Source organism: Amphiura filiformis, chromosome 7 (genome assembly GCF_039555335.1).
Source record: "Amphiura filiformis chromosome 7, Afil_fr2py, whole genome shotgun sequence".
Classification (NCBI taxonomy): Eukaryota; Metazoa; Echinodermata; class Ophiuroidea; order Amphilepidida; family Amphiuridae; genus Amphiura; species Amphiura filiformis.
In genome coordinates, this window is record NC_092634.1 from 67,799,288 (window position 1) to 67,824,154 (window position 24,867).

Below are 24,867 nucleotides of genomic sequence, written 5' to 3' on the forward strand. Positions count from 1 at the left end.
TATTTCAAAATCAATATTTCCGAGTTCCGACTGATTTGCTTGATCGCATTATTACCATGGTGAATATTTTTCGACTGATTAAATGGCTACCGTGTATAAGTTATGGTCGCCGTACGAAATCCCAAAATCTATTCACACATACATGACATTATAGCAGTCAAGCGTTTTAACAATTTACGCAATGTGTCTTCTTCGTCAGTACTGTTGATGTGCCAGTTTAACCACGCCCACCCACATCTGTTGTATTTAGTTAAGTATTTTATTTAAAACCATCAATTTTGAATATAAATATTGTGACGATGTGACCATTGCTGCCTTAGGCTTACAAAAGTTGTTACATTAATATATTTATTGTATGTTTTGGAGTTCGTATGTCCTCAACGCGCGCTCTTTATAAATGAATGTGACAGAGTATCATATAGGCTATTGATTTGTCTGTGTATTAAATTCATGTTATAATGAAATTCTCTTCAATTATGGGACACGGGATCAGCAGGCGGAGTACGTTAGCAAACACTGTATACCGCCCTCATTTGCTCACTTATCACGATATGTAACCGTAAAATAATTGATTTGCTTCCCTCTGGCTCGCTATCGTGTGATCCCTGTTCTATAATTCCAGGGAAACCATGATGCGTTTAACAAAATGGCGAATCGATATTCGGCATTTTGTCAAACTCATAATGAACAATGTGTTTGATGCTGTAATTTATTGTTAAACGACATGCATGTATAAACATGAAATATGGACACAATCGTGCTTTGCAAATTTATAAGTATTATTAATGTTAATGATTCATTCGTATTAGCTCTTAACGTAACATTATACATTGCAGGGAATAAAGAAGTATGAGGTCAAAGGTTATACATGAGTCAAAACTTAAAATGCTCTGATTTGGTTTAAAGCATTACTAATCTCCAGGTCACAAGAATTCAGAAAATGTATATTTCGACGTACCGGGGATCAATCAGTCTGAAGTTATTAGTGAAAGGTCAATGGTTGACTGGCAAACAATGTCAAGCTTATTAGATTTTGAAATTGTATCATTTATATTGTACTACATAAACTATCCTTTACTGATATTGCTATATATGATTTATATCAATAAAGTTTGTTTTCATTGATATATAATTTGCTTGTGCCATATTATAAAATATCGAGGTGTCAAATGTATCGCTACGCGGGAAACCTCATATAATTCCACTAGTCAAATTAAAAGAACCCAAATATTAAAAAATGGGCCAAAAGTTACATAAACCTCGCCTGTGCAATTTGGGTATTTTATTTAAAATGTGTCAACTTGAGGAAATGCCCCCAAATACACCTTCTAATACTTCCCTTTGCACTGCATATTACATAGGTACCCGCAAATGACCAAATATTATTAATCCTATTAATTTTGAACAATTAAATCGTTAACTATGAAGTTTTATATTATTAGCCCCTGATTGCTACAATATGAGGTTTTGCTTTACTTTTGATCTTTGGAATTACATAATGAGATTTCAGAAGAACTGGAAGTATTTGTATACACATGACCACTACTGCACATGACACCTGTGATTGCAGATGGGACCCTTCTTGTACACGCCAGTAAATTCTCTGGTGTATCACACTTAATAATCTCTCCGTCTGACAGGACCCATATCGTATCCGAGTTCATAATGTGATGCGATCAGATCAAGCAAAATCAGGAAATGTTAATTTTGAGCCAAACAAAAGAAACTATTTCCTTTTGTTTTTGGTGTTTTGGAAACTCTTTAATTGCTCATATCTTTGGAACAAATTATTCAATTTCAATGGGGTTTTATTCAAAATGCAGCTTTGTAAACGCTCTTTACTTTCTTATAAGAAACTGAAAATTTAATATTTCCACGTTCCGACTGATTTGATGCTTGATCGCATCACAAATGGTCGATACACGATGCTGACACAAGAAACAGCAATGTCTAGAAATATTTATTTTTTTTGTCCAGGTCAGTCCAGATGTGACCAGAAAGGACCATCTAACACGTCAAATAACTCTACTTGTTTGATTGTACCATATTATAAAAAATACTGTGCACGTCAGCCAGTAGATTATCGGGTGTATCGCAATCAATATTCTCACCGTCCGATAGGACCCATATCGTATCCGAATTCATTATGGTTGATACCCGATGCTGAAATATAAAAACAAAATAACAAAATCAATATAATTACGAATTTATAATATAAGAGGCGTTTTATGTACACAATATTACATTTATCTAATAAAAAATTCTTACTTAAATTATATTTAATTTAATTAAATAACACGCAAATTATAAGCTCAAATTTTACACGATAATTATGAAGAATGTTGCTCTATGACATTATGCCCATGCATGATTCCTGGCAGATAATCCAGTGGTCAAACTGCTCTTGATACAGTCTTTCTTCAGTTTGTTTCTCAAAAAAACAAAACAATTAAAGACGGCCAATGCTACACAAACAGACGGAAATATTACGGATGGACAAGAGATTTATATACAGAGACAGGTGGATCAATTACGCTAAAGATGTCTTCAACAATATGACATATTTCACCAATTTTTAGTTGAAAAGGGGGATAATAACTCACTTAACTATAATGACCTATAATAGGGAAATGCTTTCAGCATGGTCCCTCTAACCAAAACTACCAGGACGAGTTGATGAAACCTTAATTCCATCAATGCGGGTGTCGACTGCAGGCAACAAATGTATTTCTATTTTTTAATTGGAAAAAATTGAAAGAATTGTAAATTGTCAAATTGTACAAACAAGCCTGGTATTGGTTTAGTTGTTCTTAAGCTAGCTCTTGAGAAAATGATATCAAAACTTGGACATTTAATGTTGAGGAATCTGGCCAGCACATAGCGTTTTTAAGGGTTCTGCAGCGTAATGGGGCATAGTGGAAGTGAGTGTTACAATAATTAATTAATATGTTACCGCTATAGTAAGAACTGTCTTGTCTTTGAAGACGGTGCTCACGACCTCTTGGAGAATCTTTTCCTGAAATAAATAAAATTATGAATTTGTTCAAATGCCTCCAATATTTTAAATGAGGTGTTTTCAGGTATTTCATATTAGATAATAACAACATTTTTTAGGTTTCCTCTCCGGGTTTCCTCATTTTAATGTAATTAAACTCTTGGTTGGCGAGTCCCATTAATTCAAAGCCCAAAACCCTCTAGAAATTAGCTGAAACTGATTTGTATCAATTTGTTGCAAACATTTTGTTTGGGTATATCTGTGGTTATATGTGATCCCGACACACACAAAAACGTTTTAAAAACGTTTTTAAACAAGTTATATTTTTGGTTTAGGTAAAAACGTGTTAATAACATTAAATGTCTGGTTATATAAAGGTCATGAAAATATTTAAAAACGTTTTGTATGAAAACAGGCTATTTTCAAAGTGTTATTGTAAACTATTTATTGTAAACATGTTTGCCAAATATTTTGTCAACACTTAAATAACATTATGTTAAAATATTTGCAGTAGGTTATCAAAAAATGTTTTTTAAATGTTATGAAAACGTTCTATGCCCTTTATATACTCTTTATATAACCCGACATTTAAACGTTTTCTGAAAACCTTTTATAACATGTTGCGAATTATGTCAAACACGTTTTGTGTTTGCTGAGATGTAATCGAACGAGAAACATGACAAATTATTGAATGGCGTTGACTTACGGGAAAGCTAAAACGATCTAATAGGTCCAAGATAAAACTATATTGATAAAGATATATTGTTGTTTATTTTGCAAAACAAAATATTTTAATAATTTTGAAGGAGACAAATGGCTAAATGGCTAACTTACGGTGTAATAGTCTATAGACGCTGTTGCCTCGTCCATAATAAGTACACGTGAGTTCCGTAGGAAGGCTCGAGCGAGACAAAATAGCTGCCTCTGACCAACACTAAAATTCTCACCACCTTCAGACACGGGACTATCTGTAAAAATAATCAAAAGAAAAGAAATGCAAAGCAAGACTTGTTTTAAGTTGTATTTCCTTTATATACTCTTTTACATATTGAGAACCAATCAGACCAAACGTTAGAACAATCCCAGGAGTACAACAAAATTGTGTATAATTGCACGGATGCGTACTCAAGCAGTGCTTTCTCTTGTTGCTTGATGCATTCATATTAGCTCGTATTTTCCAACATTTTTGGGACAATTGTGTTTTAAAAATAGCAAAATCACGGGTTTTTTGGTTTGTTTGTTTTCGTGTATGAAATAGGTTAATAAATGCGTATTAGTTGTTGCTCGAGAAATTGTACTTAATAGTGCACTTGTACTGATACGTTGATGCGTCTAATCCACTACCCCTCCGGGGCTCGTGCATTAGACGCATCAACATTCCAATACGCGAGCTTTATTTTAAGGGGGTACTACACCCCTGTGGTAAATTTGTGACTATTTTTGCATTTTTCTCAAAATCTAATAACATACTGGTAACAAAAGTTTTGTATATTATTGGGGCAAGGAATCCAATTACTACACTGAAATTTCAGTGACTCAAGACAAGCGGTTCAGTATATATGATAGGAAATGAGGTACATCCTAGCGGTACATTATTTCTTATCATAAATAACGTACCGCTTGTCTTGGGTCACTGAAATTTCAGTGTAATAATTGGATTCATTGCCCCTATAATATACATAACTTTTGTTACCACTGTGTTATTAGTTTTTGAGAAAAATGCAAAAATATACAAAAATTTATCGAGGGGTGTAGTACCCCCTTAAACGATTAAGCAATACGATTTTTTTAGCCTGGAAGACAGAGCTTCAAGGATACCCATAATGGTTAACCACTCTACTATATGGTATCCCTATATAATCCCTTTACTACCTAGGCGGTTAATGGTTATCACCGTGTTCTTTTTCGAAACGGACTGCGATATACATGTATGTGTATTTACCCTCTCCTCCGGCACCTGCGGTTTAACGTCCCCTCCGAAGGACGGAACGTACTTTTACTGCAAATTCGCTATGAAATGTAAATACCCCCTTTGCATTTATATAAATATCAGTTAACGAAATGTGAATCAGCTAATAAGTTTTGTGTCGTTTTATAAAAAGCCACATTATGTGAAATATATAATTATTACAATAACCTTTCAACATGAATTATCAGAGGGATTGAAATCTCACTGATTTTTATGAATTACTCTTACTGATTTTTATCTAAAACATTTTAAAAAAAACCACATCAAGTACTTTCAAGTACAAATTATTCGTATATATCGAACAAAGCCATCCATATTTCTGACTTAAATATGAAAAGTTTTATTCGCCTATCATTACAATTCGTACATGTGTTGAAAATAATAATACAGCTTGCTATTCAAGTAGAATACTTAATACAAGTAGAACACTTGTCGTTAATCTAAATTGTCACCTGATGCCTAATTTTCAGCACATAATATGGAGAATGTTTTACAGGTGGGTAAGTTGCCTAGCAACATCAACATCTTCATCTTTATATAATTCTCTAGAAATGTCACCTGGATTTATAATAATATTTATGTAAAACTATTGAAAATATTCCCGGGTATTTTAAAAATTTAAAAATTTACATTTGTTTAGTCAAAATGACATAGATTTCCCTCATTATTGTCATTATTATCGGAACCACATGGTGGGAACGTTTTCTTCATAATCCATACAATGGGGTCTTTGCTGGCCAAAATATTAATGTGGCTTTACCTATCGCTGGCATCAGACGAAGAGTTTAATCCCGTGCGACTACATCTTTGAACTACTGAGCCATATTTTGTAACACGAACTACGAAGAGGGGTGGGGGTTGTTGCGACCCCCTCAATTTGTAATTATAAACGTCTTATACCTTTATATTTGGTAATAATGTATAGCTATGGGTCTCCTTTATCCTGTGATACCAGAATAAGTACAAACTTTTTCGACCTAACGTTGCTATGACGTCATAATGTGAGGGCGCCCATGCAATTTTGGAAAATTCTGGCTATGTAAGTATAGACAAAATTGATTTTCGGCTAAAAATTCTACAAAAATGCGATTTTCACCGAATTTTCTCCAAAATATAAAAGGAAATGACTATTTTCACCTAACAAGTAAAATGTCAGTACTCTTGAAATATATTTACAAGAGCGAAATGAAAATCATTTTGGCCCCACTTAAACCGCCCCCCCCCCCTTCTATAGTCATCTTTGATGGCCGGTCCGCGTTATTTCTTTCTGCAACCATAATGGGCCGCAATGCGATAACACATAGTACATACATGTAATTATAGGCCTATGAGGCTAGATATAACACGAGTTTATTACCATTATTATTTCCTCTTACTTAATAAAATAAAAAGCAATCGATAGAATTAAAATTCTACAACGGTTTACCTGGGGGTTCGAACCCACAATCTATGTATCCATAGTCTAATGCCTACACGACTGTGCTATGATTCGTTGTGCCAGAAAGGTGTTTGTTTATGATACTTATTGATTACGGAATAAAGTGCATACACACAATATACTATTAGTATTACTACTGTCTGTTCAATTAGCTTAGATTCTTGAATTTTTAAGATATTTGAAAAAATTAAAAAATGCTGCCAAAGTCATCAAAGAAAAGTGTTAGCACAGCCTTAGACCCAACGTGATTTATACTTTTCAAATTCCCAAGTTCAATTTAAAACACGATTTCTTTTCAATTTTGCTTCATTTTAGGCAGTTACTTGGGTCCACCCAAAGGGTTCGCGACCTTTTTACAAATCGAGTGGGACGGTCCATTCTCAACTTAGGGCATAGACCCTATCCAATATAGCAAAACAACCTGTTCACCAATCTGTCCTGTCATTTCAATAGAGGCCTTGCATGTGACGTATCATCCCGTAAATATGGCGGACTACTCAAATGCATTCAACAAAAGCATGATTGCAATCTACCGTGACAGTTCGTCTCACACACATAACCCTGCACTACGATCAAATAGGTTGATGACAACATTTGATTGAATGAACTGCACTCCGCCATAACTACGGTGAAGGACACCGGTTCAAATCCTTTGTTTGGAGCCAGTCGATAAAATGATGCAGGGCCTCTATTGTTATACCGTTCCGGTTATTGGATAGGTTCTATAGGTGATGATGGTCCACCGGTTTTGTTACACGAAATTATATGGCGCGATTACGTTTTATGCATAAGATTATTCTGAGCATTATTTTTTCCTAAACATTTTTTTCCATCTTATTTCAACTGGTTTACAATGTAAATTGAGTTTTGTTTAATACCATCATTCCTTCCCAAGAATCAGCATTCGCTTGACATTTTCAGATACAGTGACTTTTCAAAAATTGCTTTCTGTAACCTGATTATTTTGAATAATATTTTCTTGTACAAAAGTTCTTTTGTCCTTCTCATAGTTTGTATTCAACAAACAAAACGAAATAACTAATTGAACATAAATGTGTAGTTTTATAATAGGCCTAAATGCCTACACCTTCTCAGATCCATTCGCAAAATAAATTCGCAAAGGAAATAAATAAATAAATAAGTAAATAAATAAATAAATAAATAAATAAATAAATAAATAAATAAATAAATAAATAAATAAATAAATAAATAAATAAATACGCAAGGCATGTATTTATATAAGCTGGGTCTATTTTAGAAAACTTACATGTAGTTCATAAATAATAAGGTAATGTTTCAACAGTAGGATTTTAACACAAATCTGAAATAGGCCTACTGACAAATATAGCTATTTTGCTGGACAATTCTTGATGCGGATGGTCGAATAAATACTATCTCAGCGCATTGTGACATATCGTCCGGCGTCCCCATTGCTCTAAATGGATTGATTCAAAAAAGTTTATGGTACCCGACGTTGTACGGCATGTTTTGAAAATATCGCGGGAAAAGACCAAAATTGAAAAGAAATGGGGTTTTAAATTGAACTTTAGAATTTGAAAAGTATAAATCACGTTAGGTCTAAGGCTGTGCTAACACTTTTCTTTGATGACTTTGACCGCAATTTTGTATTTTTTCAAATATCTTAAAAATTCAAGAATCTAAGCTAATTGAACAGACAGTAGTATATTAGTACTAATAAATACGTATATAATCCTAATCCTAACCCTAACCCTAATCCCTAACCCTAACCCTAACCCTTACCCTTACCTAACCCTAACCCTTACCCTAAACCCTAACCCTAACCCTAACCCTAACCCTAACCCTAAACCCTAACCCCTAACCCTAACCCTAACCCTAACCCTAACCCTAACCCTAACCCCTAACCCCTAACCCCTATCCCGTACCCTAACCCTAACCATAAGACCCTAACCCTGACAATATTGAACCTTGCCTCGGACTTTGCGGTTAGTGATAAATTGCGGCCCATTATGGTTGCAGAAAGAAATTAAGCGGCCGGTCCTTCCACCGGGGAAGGTGCTGAGGTAAAAATTGTATCACCAAAATGAGCGCAAAGGATGTATACGATTACCTCAGGTCGTTTGGGCGTAAACGCGTGCGTTTTTTATGACAGATAAAAAATTCTGGGGGTGGAACACCAACCCCTTTCGTAGTTCTATGGTTAAGCGTGGACGCATACAGATAAAGACATACTAAATTTGAAAAATATCCCTATGATTCCATATTATACATACACCCATAACCACCTCATCCCACAACCACCAACATGAAATGTTTAAAAATTATGTGCGCACATACACACAGTACTATAATGTTACAAATCTAAAATAAAGCAAAGCAAACTCACAGCAGCTAATGGGTCATTCCTGTTGAAATCCTTACACCCAGACAGAGAGAGACATAACCTTAATCTCCTACACATCGGGTGTAGATTGCAAATGGAATTACCCATTCAGGTAACCCCTTTTGTAAATCACGTTCCCCGTGTGGGAAATTAAGTCATGTCTTAATGGCCGAATCTTGCCTTTTTTTTTTTTTTTTTTTTTTTTGTTGTGATTTCGCAGCTGGCGTATCGACAAACCTTGACTGCGTGTGTGTACGCTCTCCTCGATTTACTTTGCACGCGTGATTATATACTGCGACCAGCGAAATATTAAGCACCTACGATGAATATAAATCAGCGCTGAACCAATGTTGAGAAAATGAAGACAATTGCTTGAGATAAATTAATGCAATATGAATAATCGGCTCTGTTAAAGGCCCATTCAGTGATTTGCTCAACCGGAGGATCGTAAAAATTATCAAAATTCGGATGTTGGTACCTTTGTCATTGTCTTTTATGTACTAACATAACCTGCTAGTGGTCCAGCCGAAAGCCGTGTAAAATAAAACATTTAATCTGTAATTTATAACATTAAAAGAAACAAATTTATTCCATGTTCACTACGATCCGTTTCATCGCAGTTCCTAAACATGTTTAACGCGCTTGATTTTTATACGTTAAACATGTTTAAGGAACGCGATAAACGCATGACTCTAAGTTTGTTCTACATTTCTCTCATTCACCTGAGGAGCCTTCGGGCGAAACGGATCGTAGTGAACATGGAATAAATTTGTTTCTTTTAATGTTATGTACACGCTCTCCTTCACAGGATCGAGCACTCTTTTTAATGAAAGAAGAAACACAACTTTATGTAATCTGTAATTTATATACTGACAGTATATAAATTAGCTACATGTATTTTAATGGGGTTTCTACTTCATCAATATTGCTGTTTTCTTTGGGTTTTTTTTTGCCAAATTCTTCATTTCAAACATATCAAATGACAATTTGAATAACTTATCTTTCACTTTTAAGCAATTTATAAACATTTTTTACACTTGCGCTTGGATCACTGAATGGGTCTTTAAATATAGAGTGCATTTTGTAACAAGCTGAGAGTAAGCTATACTGAAATTCGCAGTGGCAGATTTGAATCAGTGCATATAGCCTACAACATACGCGGTTGTGTCAACAGCGATCATTGGCGATCGGATAAAACGCCAACCTACGTGTGTGTAAGCGCTTTGCCGGAGTAGGTTAGTACTTGATTCGCGTATGTCTCTGCAAAATCCAACAAGACTATAGTAAATTTCCATACAATACAATTTTGTACAATTTCAGAAATGCATCATGGGAAGGCGTGATTTTAGGTTGTGACCCATACCTAAGCCGGCATCAAAGCTGGATACAACATCTTTCAGCTGAGCAATACGCAAGGCTTCCCAAAGCTCTCCATCGGTGTTACGTTTTAACGGATCAAGATTACTTCTACATGAAAAGAAATATCAAAATGAAATCTTAGAAAGGTGAAAATAATTGAGGCTAATTTCTGTCAATAACATTTTATTCTACACTTAGCCTGTCGGTGAAATCTCGGCAAAATTTGCAATTCCCAATTGACATAATGTGGTGTGATCAAGTAAAATCAGTCTGAAGTCGGTCATATTCAATTTTCAGTTTCTTATAGGATAGTTAAAAGCATTTACATAGCTGCATTTTGCATAAAATACCATTGGATTTGAACAACCAGTTCAAAAGATTATGAGCAATTAAAGAGTTTGCAAAACAACAGGAAACAAAAGGAAATATTTCCTTTTGTTTGGCTATATCTCAAAATCAATATTTCCGATTTCTGGCTGATTTTGCTTGATCACATCACATATCAGTATGGTTTAACCCCCTGCGGATCAATTGTCATGTTTTCATAAATCTACTTTTATTCTACATAAACACTGCAAAAAAGTTCACGATTTTGGATTTTGGATTTATAAAACGAATTTTTCCTAGAGTATTCAAAGCGCTGTAATTTCGCTACCTCTGATGAATCATCAGAATCAGATCGCATCAATTAAGACCGGTTGCACCGCTGAGCTATCCGCACTTTATAACATCCACCAATCTGTGCAACTCCCCCAATTCCATTGGGTGAATGAAATCGCCGATTTTGAAAGAGATCCCACAGGAACACAGGAAACATGGATCAGGATAAACAAGATGCATATACAGTTCTTAATGGGAACGGCAGGGGCTTGAACCAGAGACTCATTGGTGCAAGGCAATGAAACAATTGCTGGGCCAATTTGCTCGCTAATAAACATGTCAGTTTTGTTTTTGGCTAAACAGGAGCCAAAAAATTAAATGCTACGATTTCAACGAAAATTACTCGTCATGTAAAAACAAGTCGAATTTAAGAGAATGTTTTGTTACCGTATTGTTCCGGTAAATAAAACAGGATCTTGGGGTATAATAGACAGCCTCTGACGCAATGTGGTTAAAGGAAGCCCTGCTATGTCGATTCCATCTATCTTGATTGTACCTGTAACACAGTGCATGACAAGGTGTTATGATGAATGGATATTACCAACGGCCTCTAAATAAGGAACTACTTGGCGCATTTAATTCTGAATTATTTCTCTCCCGGACTTCCAAATTGATTTGAAGGATTTTTGCGAGATTTTGTCCACCTGGATTGCTTTAGGATTTTACCTATGGCGCCATTTGGGTTTGTATTATCATACAGGCTGAGTCAAAAAGAAGTAAACTGATGTTTGAGGGGCTGTAACTCGAGATCTGTAATGAATCTGGTACAAATGAAAATACCACTAGAAAGAACAAATTCTACACGGCTAAATAAAAAAAAGAATTGTTGCAATTGCTCACAGTAAACTCAAGTTATACTCATTTGAATACAAGCACCCATTTTTGCAGCTGCACACGGTTTCACTTCCCAAGTAGGGGCAGTATTATATTGATTGGTAAGGCGCGATATTCAAATGCAAATAAAGTTCGGTGGCAGGTGTGGTTTCGATCAATAATTCTTACATGTTAAAGGGCTCTTTTCAATATGAATTTTAGCTCATTGCACTACATTTTAATAAAACGGGCCAAATAACAACATGCCACCACAATTTACTGCACGGGAGCGCACGTTTCTGTAGACGAAGTATCATGAAACTAAGAGTCCCCGTGAAGTGCAGCGTCTTTTTCGTCTGTAATTTCCTACAGCTAACCGGGTTTCATGTAAGGGAGCAGTATATAAGAATGTGAACAAGCTCAATGTGCATGGGACACTAAGAGACAGACAGCCGGAAGCTTCAGGCAGACCACGAACTACTAGATCACAAGTGAACAATGCTGGAGTTAGACATGCGTTAACAGCAAGACCAAAGATCAGCGCAATCCTTTACCCAACATTCCCCAATCAAGCTTCTGCCGGATCGTTCGTAAAGACATGAATTCGTATCCCATACAAACTATAGTACCGTCATGGACTTTGTTGTTGAATATTAATTAAAAGCAAAAGTTGTCTTTTCAACAATAAATCCTGTTTGCACTTTGCTGATTTGTCGAAATTGAAATGGATGAAAATCAATCAGCCGTGTGCAGCTACAAAAATGGGTGGTTGTATTCAAATGAGTATAACTTAAGTTTGCTGTGAGCAATTGCAACAATTCTTTTTTTATTTAGACGTATAGAATTTGCTCTTTCCAGTGGTATTTTTATTTTTAGCAGATTCTTTGCAGATCTCGAGTTACAGCCCCTCAAACATGAGTTTACTTCTTTTTGACTCAGCCTGTACATTTGTACTGGTCGTGATTCAAAGATTTACTCTATGTGTAGTAGCGCAGCTGCGTTAAGTCCTAATTTGTAAAACCCTTGCTTAAGTAGTACCCGGGGTGCGGATATAAACAAATTATAGCCACAGGTAAACGTCTCTTACACAGATTACTTCAAACACTTGCTTATAGTTATTATCATACAGACTTGCGTATACCTTTAAATGTTTGTATCAGTCTGAATAAAGCTAAAGTAAGTGAAGATTTTCCACTTCCGGTTCTGCCGCATATTCCAACCTACGTTATAAATATAAAAAATGATAATGTATCAATCATCGACTTAGTTATACTTTCCGTATATCTTTTACGTATTAAAAACTAATTTATAAGAAATTGTCATCCTTTCTTCCCTCGTCCTTTTCGCCGCTTTTCTTACTCCCCTTGAAAGATGACAGGGTGAGCTTGAATGGTAAAAATGCGGTGAACTTTTATTTACATCACTACACTATAATGACGTCCTTTTGTCATGATTAAGGTTAACAATTTCTAACATGCAAAGCTATTAAAGCTATTTTACTGTCTTTTTGTATGGCACATACACAGCAAACACAAAATTTTTATTAAAACGTTGCAAATGTGCTATAAACACGTTTTTGGGTTTATTCAAAACAGTTTAACCCTACAACAACTGAGCCATATTTTGTAACACGTATAAACGTAAATCTTTGTACAAACGTCATAATTATACCGTTATAGCTATGAGTTTCTTCTATCCAGTGATACCAAAATAAGTCGTCGGCAGAGTGTTACACTATCGTAAGTGCAGTTTGGACAGTTTTACAGGAGAAGCATATTTGTGTTTTGCGTAGCCGTTTGTTTCCAAGTAGCCATAAAATGACATGGGAATTTAAAGCAATTTGATTTTAATAATATAAACTATATAAATGGTGTTAAAGTTAATAAATCGATGAATTATTGACTGATTTAGATGTCGTAAGTACCACATATATACGATAGTGTTACACTCAAATTGAAATGCGTGTAGAGTGCAACACTATCGTATGTGCCACATACGATAGTGTTGCAAGTGTAGAGTGCAACACTATCGTATGTGCCACATACGATAGTGTAGTATTCATTGCTAAATTAGGATATGCGTAATATGGGCTCAAATATCCAATATTTTGTCATTTTATGTTTCTTAACAAGTGTTAATTTATTTTGGCACATAAGACTTACAATAGCAAGACACCTTTTGCCGTAATGTTATCTCTCAAGGTTTATTAATGAATCTAAAACTAAAAACACCGGATTTATCGCCTGTATTACCAGTCACAGGAGCTATGAACTTAGCCAGCATGATGACAACGCATACAGCCGTCACACTGCAAAAACAAGTGTTTATATTTAAACACCATATTGTGTTTATCAGAGCAACACTTAATAAACACATAATTCATGTTAATGGTCTAACACTAATGTTAATGGTTCTAACACTAATGTTCATAAATTAACACTTGGTGTTATATTACAAACATTAGTGTTTGTAATATAACACCAAGTGTTAATTTATGAACATTAGTGTTAGACCATTAACATGAATTATGTGTTTATTAAGTGTTGCTCTGATAAACACAATATGGTGTTTAAATATAAACACTTGTTTTTGCAGTGCAGCGTCACAGCCAGTGATGTGTTAGAGACTGTGTTGCACTTACGATGGTGTAGCATTCCGTAATTTTGCTGTTTAGGCTCAATAAAGTAGCGTATGTGGCACATACGATGGTCTTGCAGCAAATGAAAAACAAAATTAGCGTGCAAGACTATCGTAAGTGGCACATACGATAGTGTTGCATGCATTAATTAAAATTGCATTGCACTAACGATATTTTATTTTATTAATTAAAAAATAATTAAGCAATTTTGAAACTTAAAACCTGGTTTAAAATGTGCGTTTTTATACGGCCTTCCATAATTCGTCAAAATCTCATTTTGGCCAAAAATGTCACTTACGATAGTGTAGCACTCTGACGACGAAGTACATTCCAACATTCACCACATAATGTCAATATGACGTCATAATGTGAGGGCGCCCATGCAAATTTGGGAAATTCTGGCTATGTACAAAACTATAGGCAAGATTGATTTTCGGCTAAAACAGTTCTATAAAGGTCATACAAAAACGTTTTTACAACGTTTTATGTGAAAAAGCATTGCATGTTGTCACTATGTTATCGTAAGATATTGTAGACAAATATTGTTGCTTTGTCTTAAATAATATTATGTTTCAAAAATCGCTTTGAACGTTATTACAACGTTATAACCCGACAATAAAACTTTTTCTATAAAATGTTCTGTGTTTGCTGGGTACATTGGCAAAAGAAAATCCTTCTTCTTATTAATCCTCCTCTTATTAGCTAACAGGCTTGTTATTCACTGAAATGTTTCTTCTGTAACGATAACTAATTTCCCCTACAAAATTATTATATACTGCTCCAAAAAGTATCCTTACACTTGAAAGAAAGATCCTAATTTTAAAACTAAAGCATATTTGGGTCAAGTTATTTATTTAATATATGAACTTTATCCGGCACATTATGACACCCCATTGAATCAAATGTGACTTTAAGAAGCAAAGCTACAAGCATTTGATTAGATGAAGGTCCAGTTTTTACTGGTGACAAACTGGCCTATTCAAAACCCCACGGTCCAGACATCTGGTTTGAGAGTGGTGAATGTTTAAAAACAAAAGGAACAAAAGAAAACAGAAACAAAAGAACTGACAAATAAAATGAAAGTTCTGAAAAGTACAGAGAAGTAAAAACTTAAATAAAAACTACTTTAAATAAAGCTTCATTGAAGAAACTGAAGTCTCTTTGTTACGCTTGTTGGAATCTTTTTGCGCCTTTTTGACCTTTTCTCCTGGTTTTATGTAAAGTGTAACACCATCTATTACTGGTGGTAGATGCTCAGCGTATCGTATTGCTATTCTTTCCATGCACATTTCACCACGGGACGGCCAGTCTGCTGTTGGCTCATTACCTTAAAAAAATACAAAACAGACTAGATTTTTTTAAAATTCCATGATAATGACAATGACGACGATGACGACGATGTTGATGGTGATGATGATGATGATGATGATGATGATGATGATGATGATGAAGATGATGAAGATGAAGATGAAGATAATGACCAATATGATGACATGGTAATGATAATTAGGATGATGATGACGGCGACCCATGACGAGGACGAGGACGTTGAATTAGGGATTGATGATGAATGATGAATGATGATGATGATGATGATGATGATGATGATGATGATGATGATGCTGATGATGATGATAATGACGATGATAATGATAATGATAATGATAATGATAATGATAATGATAATGATAATGATGATGATGATGATGATGATGATGATGATAATGAAGATGACGACGATGATGATAATGATGATGATGATGATGGCCACAACAATGATGTTGCCGATGACGATGACGAGGACGTTGATGGTGATGGTCACGATGACGACGACTACGACGATTACGATTATGGTCAAAGATGATGACGATGATGATGACGATGATGGTGGCGACAAGGATGATGACGAGATGTTGATGACAACAAAAACCGTGATGATAAAGAAAATAAAGGAATACCTTCGTAGTTCTCGGTCGGTATTTGAGAATAATGTATTACTCTTTCTACAGGATTCATCTGCATCTCAGTGTCTGCACCGAAACGAATTAGGTTGTATAATTGTAACGCGATCTGAGAAGAAACAATGAATGAGACACAGGGCCAACTAGCAATGATGTATATTAAGTTTAACAATTTACAAACACAAAATATTATATTGAAATCTCTTCATATTATATTTAAAATTTCAATAGGTTTCAATCCTCGATTCAGTACAAATTTTATACTTTGCAAGAATGCATTTGAGTCACATCCAGATCACATGACACAGCCATTACAGCCCGTACCGATCAGGGTGTAACGTATAGCCACTCCCTCATTTCAAATATATAGTTTTGGTTTCTCTTTTGTTCAGAAACCAAAAATCAAGGGATTAAAAAGTAGAGCTGATCTGATCTGCAATCATAACACTATTATGCTGGGAGGACCCAGTATAGGGTATATAACCAGAAGTATACAATAGCCTATTGTGCTAACATAATTATTATCATGATTGATATCGGAAATCTATCCCGCGGACGACAGTTGATGCTCTCTGTCGAAGGTAGGTGGCATATTACACTCACGAGTTCTAGGCCTAGAAATCATATACATGCGCGTATACTGAAGGATGGGGTGGGGGGGGGGAATTTGTTTGTTTGTATGAAACATAAACGATGCATGGAGATGATTTGATTATGAATTAGTTTATTATCCCCGGGAAGCACAACCCATACCTCTTTAAGAGGGGGCTCCCTCCCTATATAACCACCTCTTTCCTAAATTACCCCTTTCCCCTCCTCCTCCCCTACATTCGATATCTTCATCTCGAGCTCTCCTCCCCTTCTCTTTCACTTCCAATGCTCTCTCTCATATGTTTCTCTCTCTTCCGGCCCATATCCCCCTTGCCCTCCCACCCCCCCCACACACACACCCCAATCTTCCCCCCTCTATCTTCTACTTTTTGCAGTAAAAATTGCTTCAGTAAAAGTCATTAGGTTATTAGAGGTCATATAATGGCCTTCCATCGATTCTGGTACATGGGATTAAGGACATGAATCGATTTTGTTTATAGCACCTATACAATTACAGTAGTAGCCCCTTCTGTAATGTCGAATGCAAATATTTCGATGGTCTATATATTTTCACAGTGAAATCAGCTTAGGCTATTTCGTAGTCTCAAGCCAATGCTTTCAAACTAAATCAATGCTTTCAAATGTAGACTGTTTTGTTCGACTTCTCTGCTCGTGAATATTGCACTGCGAAATTTAAACATTTCTTTTGTATACTTAGATCAGGTAACTCGAAAATCCTGTAATTTTATTCGTCACACCACTTATAAGAAACTGAAACCAAAACCGAAACTACCTGTCACAAATGTTTAGTTTTAAACAAAAGGTAGAAACAAAGAGTTCGATATCTTGTGATTCAAGTGTTTAGGCAGGACAATAGGAAACCACGTGACCAAAACCAAAACCAAAACTAAAACTATATATTTGAAATGAGGCATTGTATACTCTAAGCTACTCTATTACGAAAGAGTGTCAGAATACTGACTTGACAAAAAAAAAAGGTTTCTTAATGTGATCACGTCATATCGACCAATTTAATAGTATCCAAGTATAAACATTGTTTTATTATGTCAACAGAGGGCGACGCTGTCAATTTTTTAACAGTGACTTTTTGCCTTGATCAATACTCGCGCTTTATAAAACTGTTGTTCACCATTCTGTAAAATACATACGTACCATCAGCATATAGGACATAGCTAGACCAACCAGACTTGAATCCAGTACGCCATTTAATGCCATTGAAGTTGTGATGCCCACAGTCAATACGATGACAGCTCCGCACATACTCTGATATTTAAGTAAAAGTACGAATATAAAAAGTCGACAGAATGCAAAAGTACAGTAAGGCCATAGAGACAAATTGGTTCGATCTTTCGATCGACCATCGATGCTTGGTCGATCCTTATTATGTAATTAATTGACCATTGTTAATTATGATAACATACAAATATTTACCTGTATTGATATTGAAAAGTATAAATTTAGCATTAATTCTGATTAATTAGTTGCTATTTCATTAATAACAAGCATCGAAGCAGCATCGACGGTCGATCCAAAGATCGAACAAATTTGTTTCTGGTGCTAAGTGGCATACTTGGCAATATTTTAATGGTGCATTTAGAAAGCACACAATCTATTAAAATCGTGTAATCGTTGTAAAGTTCAGTAGATAAAGTTCTTAGTATCTGATCCAGAAAGTTCACTTACTTGTGTACCTTTCAACAAGACCTGTTGTCTTTACCAACACTTGATGAGTAGTGACTGCTATTGGCAACCGACGTAGTTCCAGCGTTGATCTTGGAGTTGCCTGTTGGTTTTCCTCCAAGGGATTTTTTAGATTCCTGTTTCAGAAACTCGTCATCGTCAAATATGTGAGATAGGACAATATCAATTATCTCACATATTTGATGAGTTTCTGAAACAGGAATCTTAAAATCCCTTGGAGGAAAACCAACTGGCAATTCCAAGATCAACGCTGGAACTACTTCAAGTGTCGGTTGCCAGCCAATAGCAGTCACTACTCATCAAGTGTTGATAAAGACAACAGGTCTTGTTGAAACGTACACAAGTAAGTGAAATTTCTGGATCAGATACTAAGAACTTTATCTACTTTATCGCACCTACACCTTTTTTTTCATTACAGTAACTATGTTTTTAATTAATGCGGTATTATATCCGGCGTGAAACCTCCATTTTGCAAATGCTCTAGCACGCAAAAAGGTGGCCCGCATGTTTGTACGAGTGTCAAAAGAACATGGAGCTTATTATTGAATCGAAGGTTACACACATATTATGTGACTAACAAAAACACGTGACATACGCAGAGAAAAACATATGCTTTTGTGGAAATTTGGCAGTACAAAAATCATGCATTCATGGTTATGACAAATAAATTTGAATACACAGTACGAGGGCGAAAGCAAAGAACATAAAGACAAGTGAATATAAAGACGGAAAAAACAATTGATATTACTATATTATCTCACCAACTGCACGCCCAGCCAAGCTTAACTCGCTTGAAGATATAAAAAGGCCGCATTGTTGGTATCGATTTTCTGCAGTATTCTGGCGAAAAATCGTTTCTGGTCCCTTTGTAGAAAAAGAAGAATATAAAAAGTTTCTTTGAACTGAATGAGCGATAAATCCATACACACATTTCAACGGATATTCGACGTATTTTTAGTTATGTCAAGCACAAAAAATACTAGCATTCCAAGTATTTGTCAATGCAAAATTATGAAACATAATCTTCATCCATGTCTTTTTTAAAGACAGTTCTTGTTTACATTCAGACTATTGAGTTTATAGATTACATTATTCTTCGAAATTTAATGCGTTTATTGTATATAATGTATATTTATATTTAAAAAAAATCACATAGCAGCCAATAGCTGATTTGCAAAACATTTTACATTAAAACTAGAGAGAACCATCATATTTTCAAATTTATTTTTAAAAAACACTCAGACATAAAAAAAAAAAAAGAACCCATGAGAATAAATATAAACACACTAAGAATTGCACTTGGAACAATATCAAAAATGACTGGCAAAAAAAAAAAAAAAAAAAGTTGCTAAAGGAGGTTGGTGAGAAAGGGTGAGGGACTAGATTGAAATCAGTTGGTCCTTCATCTAAACAAGCCGAATTTTGGTGGTCTTCTGAGGGTCATGTGGGATCTATACTCACTTGATGGGAACCAGGATGAGAACCTCACAGTTGTGCTTGTGCTTGCTTTATGGGCCAATTCCTTGCAGATGATTTGTATCATCTCAGACAACGTTTGAAGTTGGAGGGTAGCTTAGTAATCTGCTTAGGTAGTATACTTTCTCGAGCAAATAATGTTGGCTGGCATTCATTGAAACATCAGTGTCGTTAAAATTTCAAGCTACGTAAACAGATTATGGCCCAATTGTAACACAAGGATGGATTTGCAAACACGTCTCTGAATTTTCTCAAGCTGTGCCACCTGGTTACTCATGTTACTAGTGAGACCAGAATGCCAAAGTGAAGCAGCATGTTCCAACATAAATTGTTTTATACACCCAGGAGTATATCCTTCTCAACAACAGCAAATTTATTATCATCAATGGAAAGACCTACCTGCACGGCATAACATTTGGGGGGGGTTCAACTTCAACTTCAACTTCATCTTGTTCTTAATAGACCACTCATATAGGCCATCAAGATTCTCCTGGATTGCACTGTCATCACTACATGTATATGCCCGATGTTCTCCTATTGCCAGGTCATCAACGAATTTCCAAACTCTATTACTTGTATTCTGGACATCATTCAATGCATAGTTGATCATGGCAAGAAAGGTTATAGGACCCGATTTGGTACCTTGTGGAACACCTCCAGAGAGAGTAACCCATTCAGAAAAGGATTGCTTGTATTAACTCTTTGATTACGGGAGGTAAGGAAGTCGACCACCCACTCTACAACTGCAGGGAAGACACCCATCTTCAACAAACTGATGACAGCAATTGTGTTGTCAATCATGTCAAAGGTTTAGGTATAGTCCGTAAGGACAAGAGTGCTAACATCACCAGCCTTTTCTGTTCCAGAAACCATATGATGGTAATCATCAATGAGGCAGTGGGTGGTTGACATTCCCTTCTGATTACCATATTGGTTGTGATCAATGTAAGGCGGAATAGCATCAAGCACCCCATCGATCAGCAACCTTGGCAAGACCTGCTGCAAGAGAAATTGGCCTTAGTTTGACATGGAAAGAGGCCTGCTTTGCTTCCTTCCACTGAGAGAGAACTTGCCTTAGAGAAGCATTAATAATATCTGCAACAGGCTTACTGAGTTCGTAGACAAATTCTTTTAGAACTTTTGATGGAGCATTATTTGGACCTCCTGTCTTTGAAGCAGACTTTGGAGATTAGCCCCGCTAACTAGACATATAGAAATTAGTCCAGCCGAACTACTACTTCTTCTTCTTCTTCCTTTTCCTCCTCTTCCTCTTCTTTGTCCAATTTAAATGAAGATTAGTATAATTATGTAATGTTGATTTGATTCAAAACGTGATGGAAATTATTTCAAGGTCATCGGAGGTCAACAAAGGTCAAATTATTTTAGGTAGATTGCTTATTAAACTTAGTACCTACATTTTTCACGAAAAGACATGTTTTTTCAAAGTCAAGTCAAAGTCATCAGAGGTCATTTCATCTGGACTTCGTGGTCTTACAAGACCGCAAAATTTCTAGATTTTTCTTTCTTTCTGTCAATCTGCTTCTTCTCCCACAAGCAAAGTCACAAAGTGACGCCACATATGCATTGTTTTTACGAAAGACACAGAAACAGCAGCTTTTAATTAATTGTTTTTTCCACGTTTCTCCTTTTTTATAATGTGTTAGAAAACCAACAAAAAACAACACTGTTGTCCTTTTTTCTTGGTTGTAAAAGAAGTAAGAAAAACAAATGTTAATATCTTCTCTATTGTGTTTGTTATACTTGTGTTAGAATATACCCACATTCTTTGATAAATCGCAGTTCCAAGTGTACTAAAATGATAGTAGCAAATAAATTTCCATTTTGTATTGTTTGTACTGTTTGCTTCTTTGTATGTTTCATTTTAATATTTTTTTAACAGTTTTTAGCGACGATGCAAAGTGCAATAGATACAAACTGAATGGATATTCCACAATATAAAACGTTGATATTACGTATGTTTTGTTTGTGATTTTTGGAATCAGGCATATGCCTATAACTTAGAATTCGAGGAAATTTGTTGCTTAGAGAGTACACATATCATCTATATTGAAGGGATACTTGACTGTAAACTATAGAACGAATGCAGCTGTTTGAAGAAAGTTAATTCAGCATTATCCACATAAACAATGAAACCCAATGTGAAGCTGCTATGGACCACAAGAGCCTCATTCCAGTGGCATGGTCCAATAACCTCAATTACACAATCATAGTGCAAAATTTGAGCTCAAGTTGCAGAGTATGAGTTTTGTACCCAAATCTTCAAAGGTCATTAAATGAATGTACAAATGTATTGGGTTTAAGAACTGTTCTCCTGATGGATGAGCATGTTGTGGATCAAAGTGAGCCTTTGAAAATACAATGTTTGAACAATTGAAAATATCGTATTGAAATATATACATTTAAAGTATATTGAACATTACAATTAAAATATGCTGCAAATGTTGGATGAGAAGAATATATTATTATCCTTTATAACAAACATCTACCAACCCCCTTTAATCAAAAGGGGCTTTGAAAATACAATGTTTTAACAATTGAAAAATACAATGTTTGAACAATTGAAAGATATCGTATTGAAATATATACATGTAGAGTATGTTGAACATTACAATTAAAATATGCTGAAAATGTTGGAGAAGAAGAATATATTATTATCCTTTATAACAAACATCTACCAACCCCCTTTAATGATTGACCATGACCTTTGACCTTCATAATGAGCATATTCGGGTTAATTAAAAAGGTGAAAACCCCTACCAAATGAAAGCTTATGAACTAAGAAACGCCAAATACGATCTCGGCAGCAATAAAGAATATGGTTTTCTCTTCTAGAGATCAATAAAAATATCTACATACATCGATATAACGTCAGCCTACTACACTAATTGCCTAAGTCATTTTTGTTTGTAATTTTGAGAACAAAGAACAAATTGTGGTTCAAGCATGCATCAGTTACGTAATCACACTATAATTATTTCGAATTATTCCCTTTCATTTGTATCATTATCATTTGTTCTTGTGCAAAGATATATGAATAAATATGTTTAAATGCATGCTTGAACCATATTTTGTACTTTGTTCTCAAATTTACAATTAGCGTAACAGGCTGACGATAAGAAAGTTTTATTAAATTTAGTATTACACCGCTTGCAAAGTAACTATGGATTGTCTTTGGGGATTGTATTTATAACTCGCTCCTTCTCCAATCAGGGAGTGAAATTTCAGTCTCTTGAAACTCAAATGCACACACTATTCACTCGCTAACTTATCACTCTAGTTATTTCAATACAATAGAGTGGTCTGTAGGTAACCTTTTTTCACCAATTCACTCTTTTTCACTCTACAGTTAAATTCATTCTTGTTTGGTCGCTGTTACTTTTTTTTACATAAGATTTCCGTGGGCCTTAAATTCATGATGCGGTTATGTCTACAGTAGAATTCACCACGACCTTGTCAGGACTTAAACCCCATTAAAAGCTATTAAACCAAGATAACACTCATTGAAAACAGCGCAACTATGTTAAATCAGATCTTCTCTGGTTAAATCCACACTACACATGTTTCTGTTTTACCTGTGCCTTATTGCAATGAGCTGGCATTATAGTTTTAGTTGGGAGAACTATTATAAAACAAGGCAAGGTAACAATACTGTGTGGGCCTTTGTTTCCCAAATGAGACAATAGTCTGCATATTGTTAACCAGCATTCTTGAAAATGAGAAACATAATGCTTGTAGACTCAACACGGTTTGGAAATAATTTCTTAATTTTTTTTTTGTGTTATCTGTCATTTACATATCAGGGAGGTACGACCATTTGCAGATGCCCAACCTACTCAGTTTTTAACCTACATGTAATGTATTCATTATTCATGATTGACATCAAGTACAAAAAATATCCGTCAAGTGGTTTAGCTTTAACGCCCTTCGCAAGAGAGCGGTACACAAGCGAATGATAGTCAGTAAAAGATGCATTCGATTTACACAGCAAATTTGGTGAGAGTACTGTGTATTGTGTATAGGAAAATGAACAGTAACTGCAGTATGTGGTAATTTGTGGCTATCAAAATTTACCCACTTTTGTGCCTACATTTATGACATTAGTTGTTTAACACATTCTGTCTGTATTTCACACGTTTCCTTGCATAAAGTTGATAGGCCACCCTATATCTATCTTTTCAGTATGTAAATATAATATCAGATGAGTTAGACAGTAACAAAAGACAACGTGATGGAGGACGATTGTGTTTCATAATTTTGCTTTGCTAAGAATCTAGTATACCACCAAGGATATTTATTGGAAATAATGTTCATGTTGAAAACTTAATGTACTTTTGAAATGTGTGCATATTTATGCATTTCAATGGGTAAGCCCACGTGATTTACATTGTTGCTATTTCATTTCATTCAACTACCCGTATAATCGTTCTATTATAGCCCCACTAGTTTAAGGCTAAAAATAATATTAAAAATAAAAAGAGAAGAGAAAAAAAAGAAAAGAAAAAGAAAAAAAAATGTATGCATTATTACTATTATTATTATTATTATTATTATTATTATTATTATTATTATTATTATTATTATTATTATTATTATCATTATTATTATTATTATTATTATTATTATTATTATTATTATTATTATTATTATTATTATTAGTGTTATTATATGTTACATGTTATTATACTTACATGTTCAAATATTTTGTCTCAACTAACATCCATAGGGGTTGTATTCATTTTAACAGTATTTGTTCTTCAAAATTGTGGTCTGTTGGTCTCTGTCGAGTTATGGCAAGCAAAATATTTTTACTCCTAGTTTACATAATTGGCGCATGTCCAAATACTCCACCCATTCGCTTTCGT

The 24,867-nt window shown here is 35.0% G+C and overlaps 1 protein-coding gene across 1 annotated transcript; it reads right to left on the reverse strand.

Annotated features, from left to right (window-relative positions):
- Positions 1 to 1,784: 1,784 nt before the first annotated feature.
- Positions 1,785 to 24,849, reverse strand: LOC140157531 (ATP-binding cassette sub-family C member 9-like). The gene is made up of 11 exons (XM_072180751.1): positions 24,694 to 24,849; positions 19,270 to 19,372; positions 17,960 to 18,070; positions 16,193 to 16,304; positions 15,434 to 15,561; positions 12,738 to 12,816; positions 11,171 to 11,279; positions 10,128 to 10,231; positions 3,830 to 3,963; positions 2,954 to 3,016; positions 1,785 to 2,163 (listed from the first exon to the last, which is right to left on the reverse strand). Exons 3-11 carry the CDS (start codon positions 18,065 to 18,067, stop codon positions 2,026 to 2,028), a joined length of 975 nt encoding a protein of 324 aa, XP_072036852.1. The 5' UTR covers positions 18,068 to 18,070; positions 19,270 to 19,372; positions 24,694 to 24,849; the 3' UTR covers positions 1,785 to 2,025.
- Between the last annotated feature and the right edge of the window lie 18 nt (positions 24,850 to 24,867).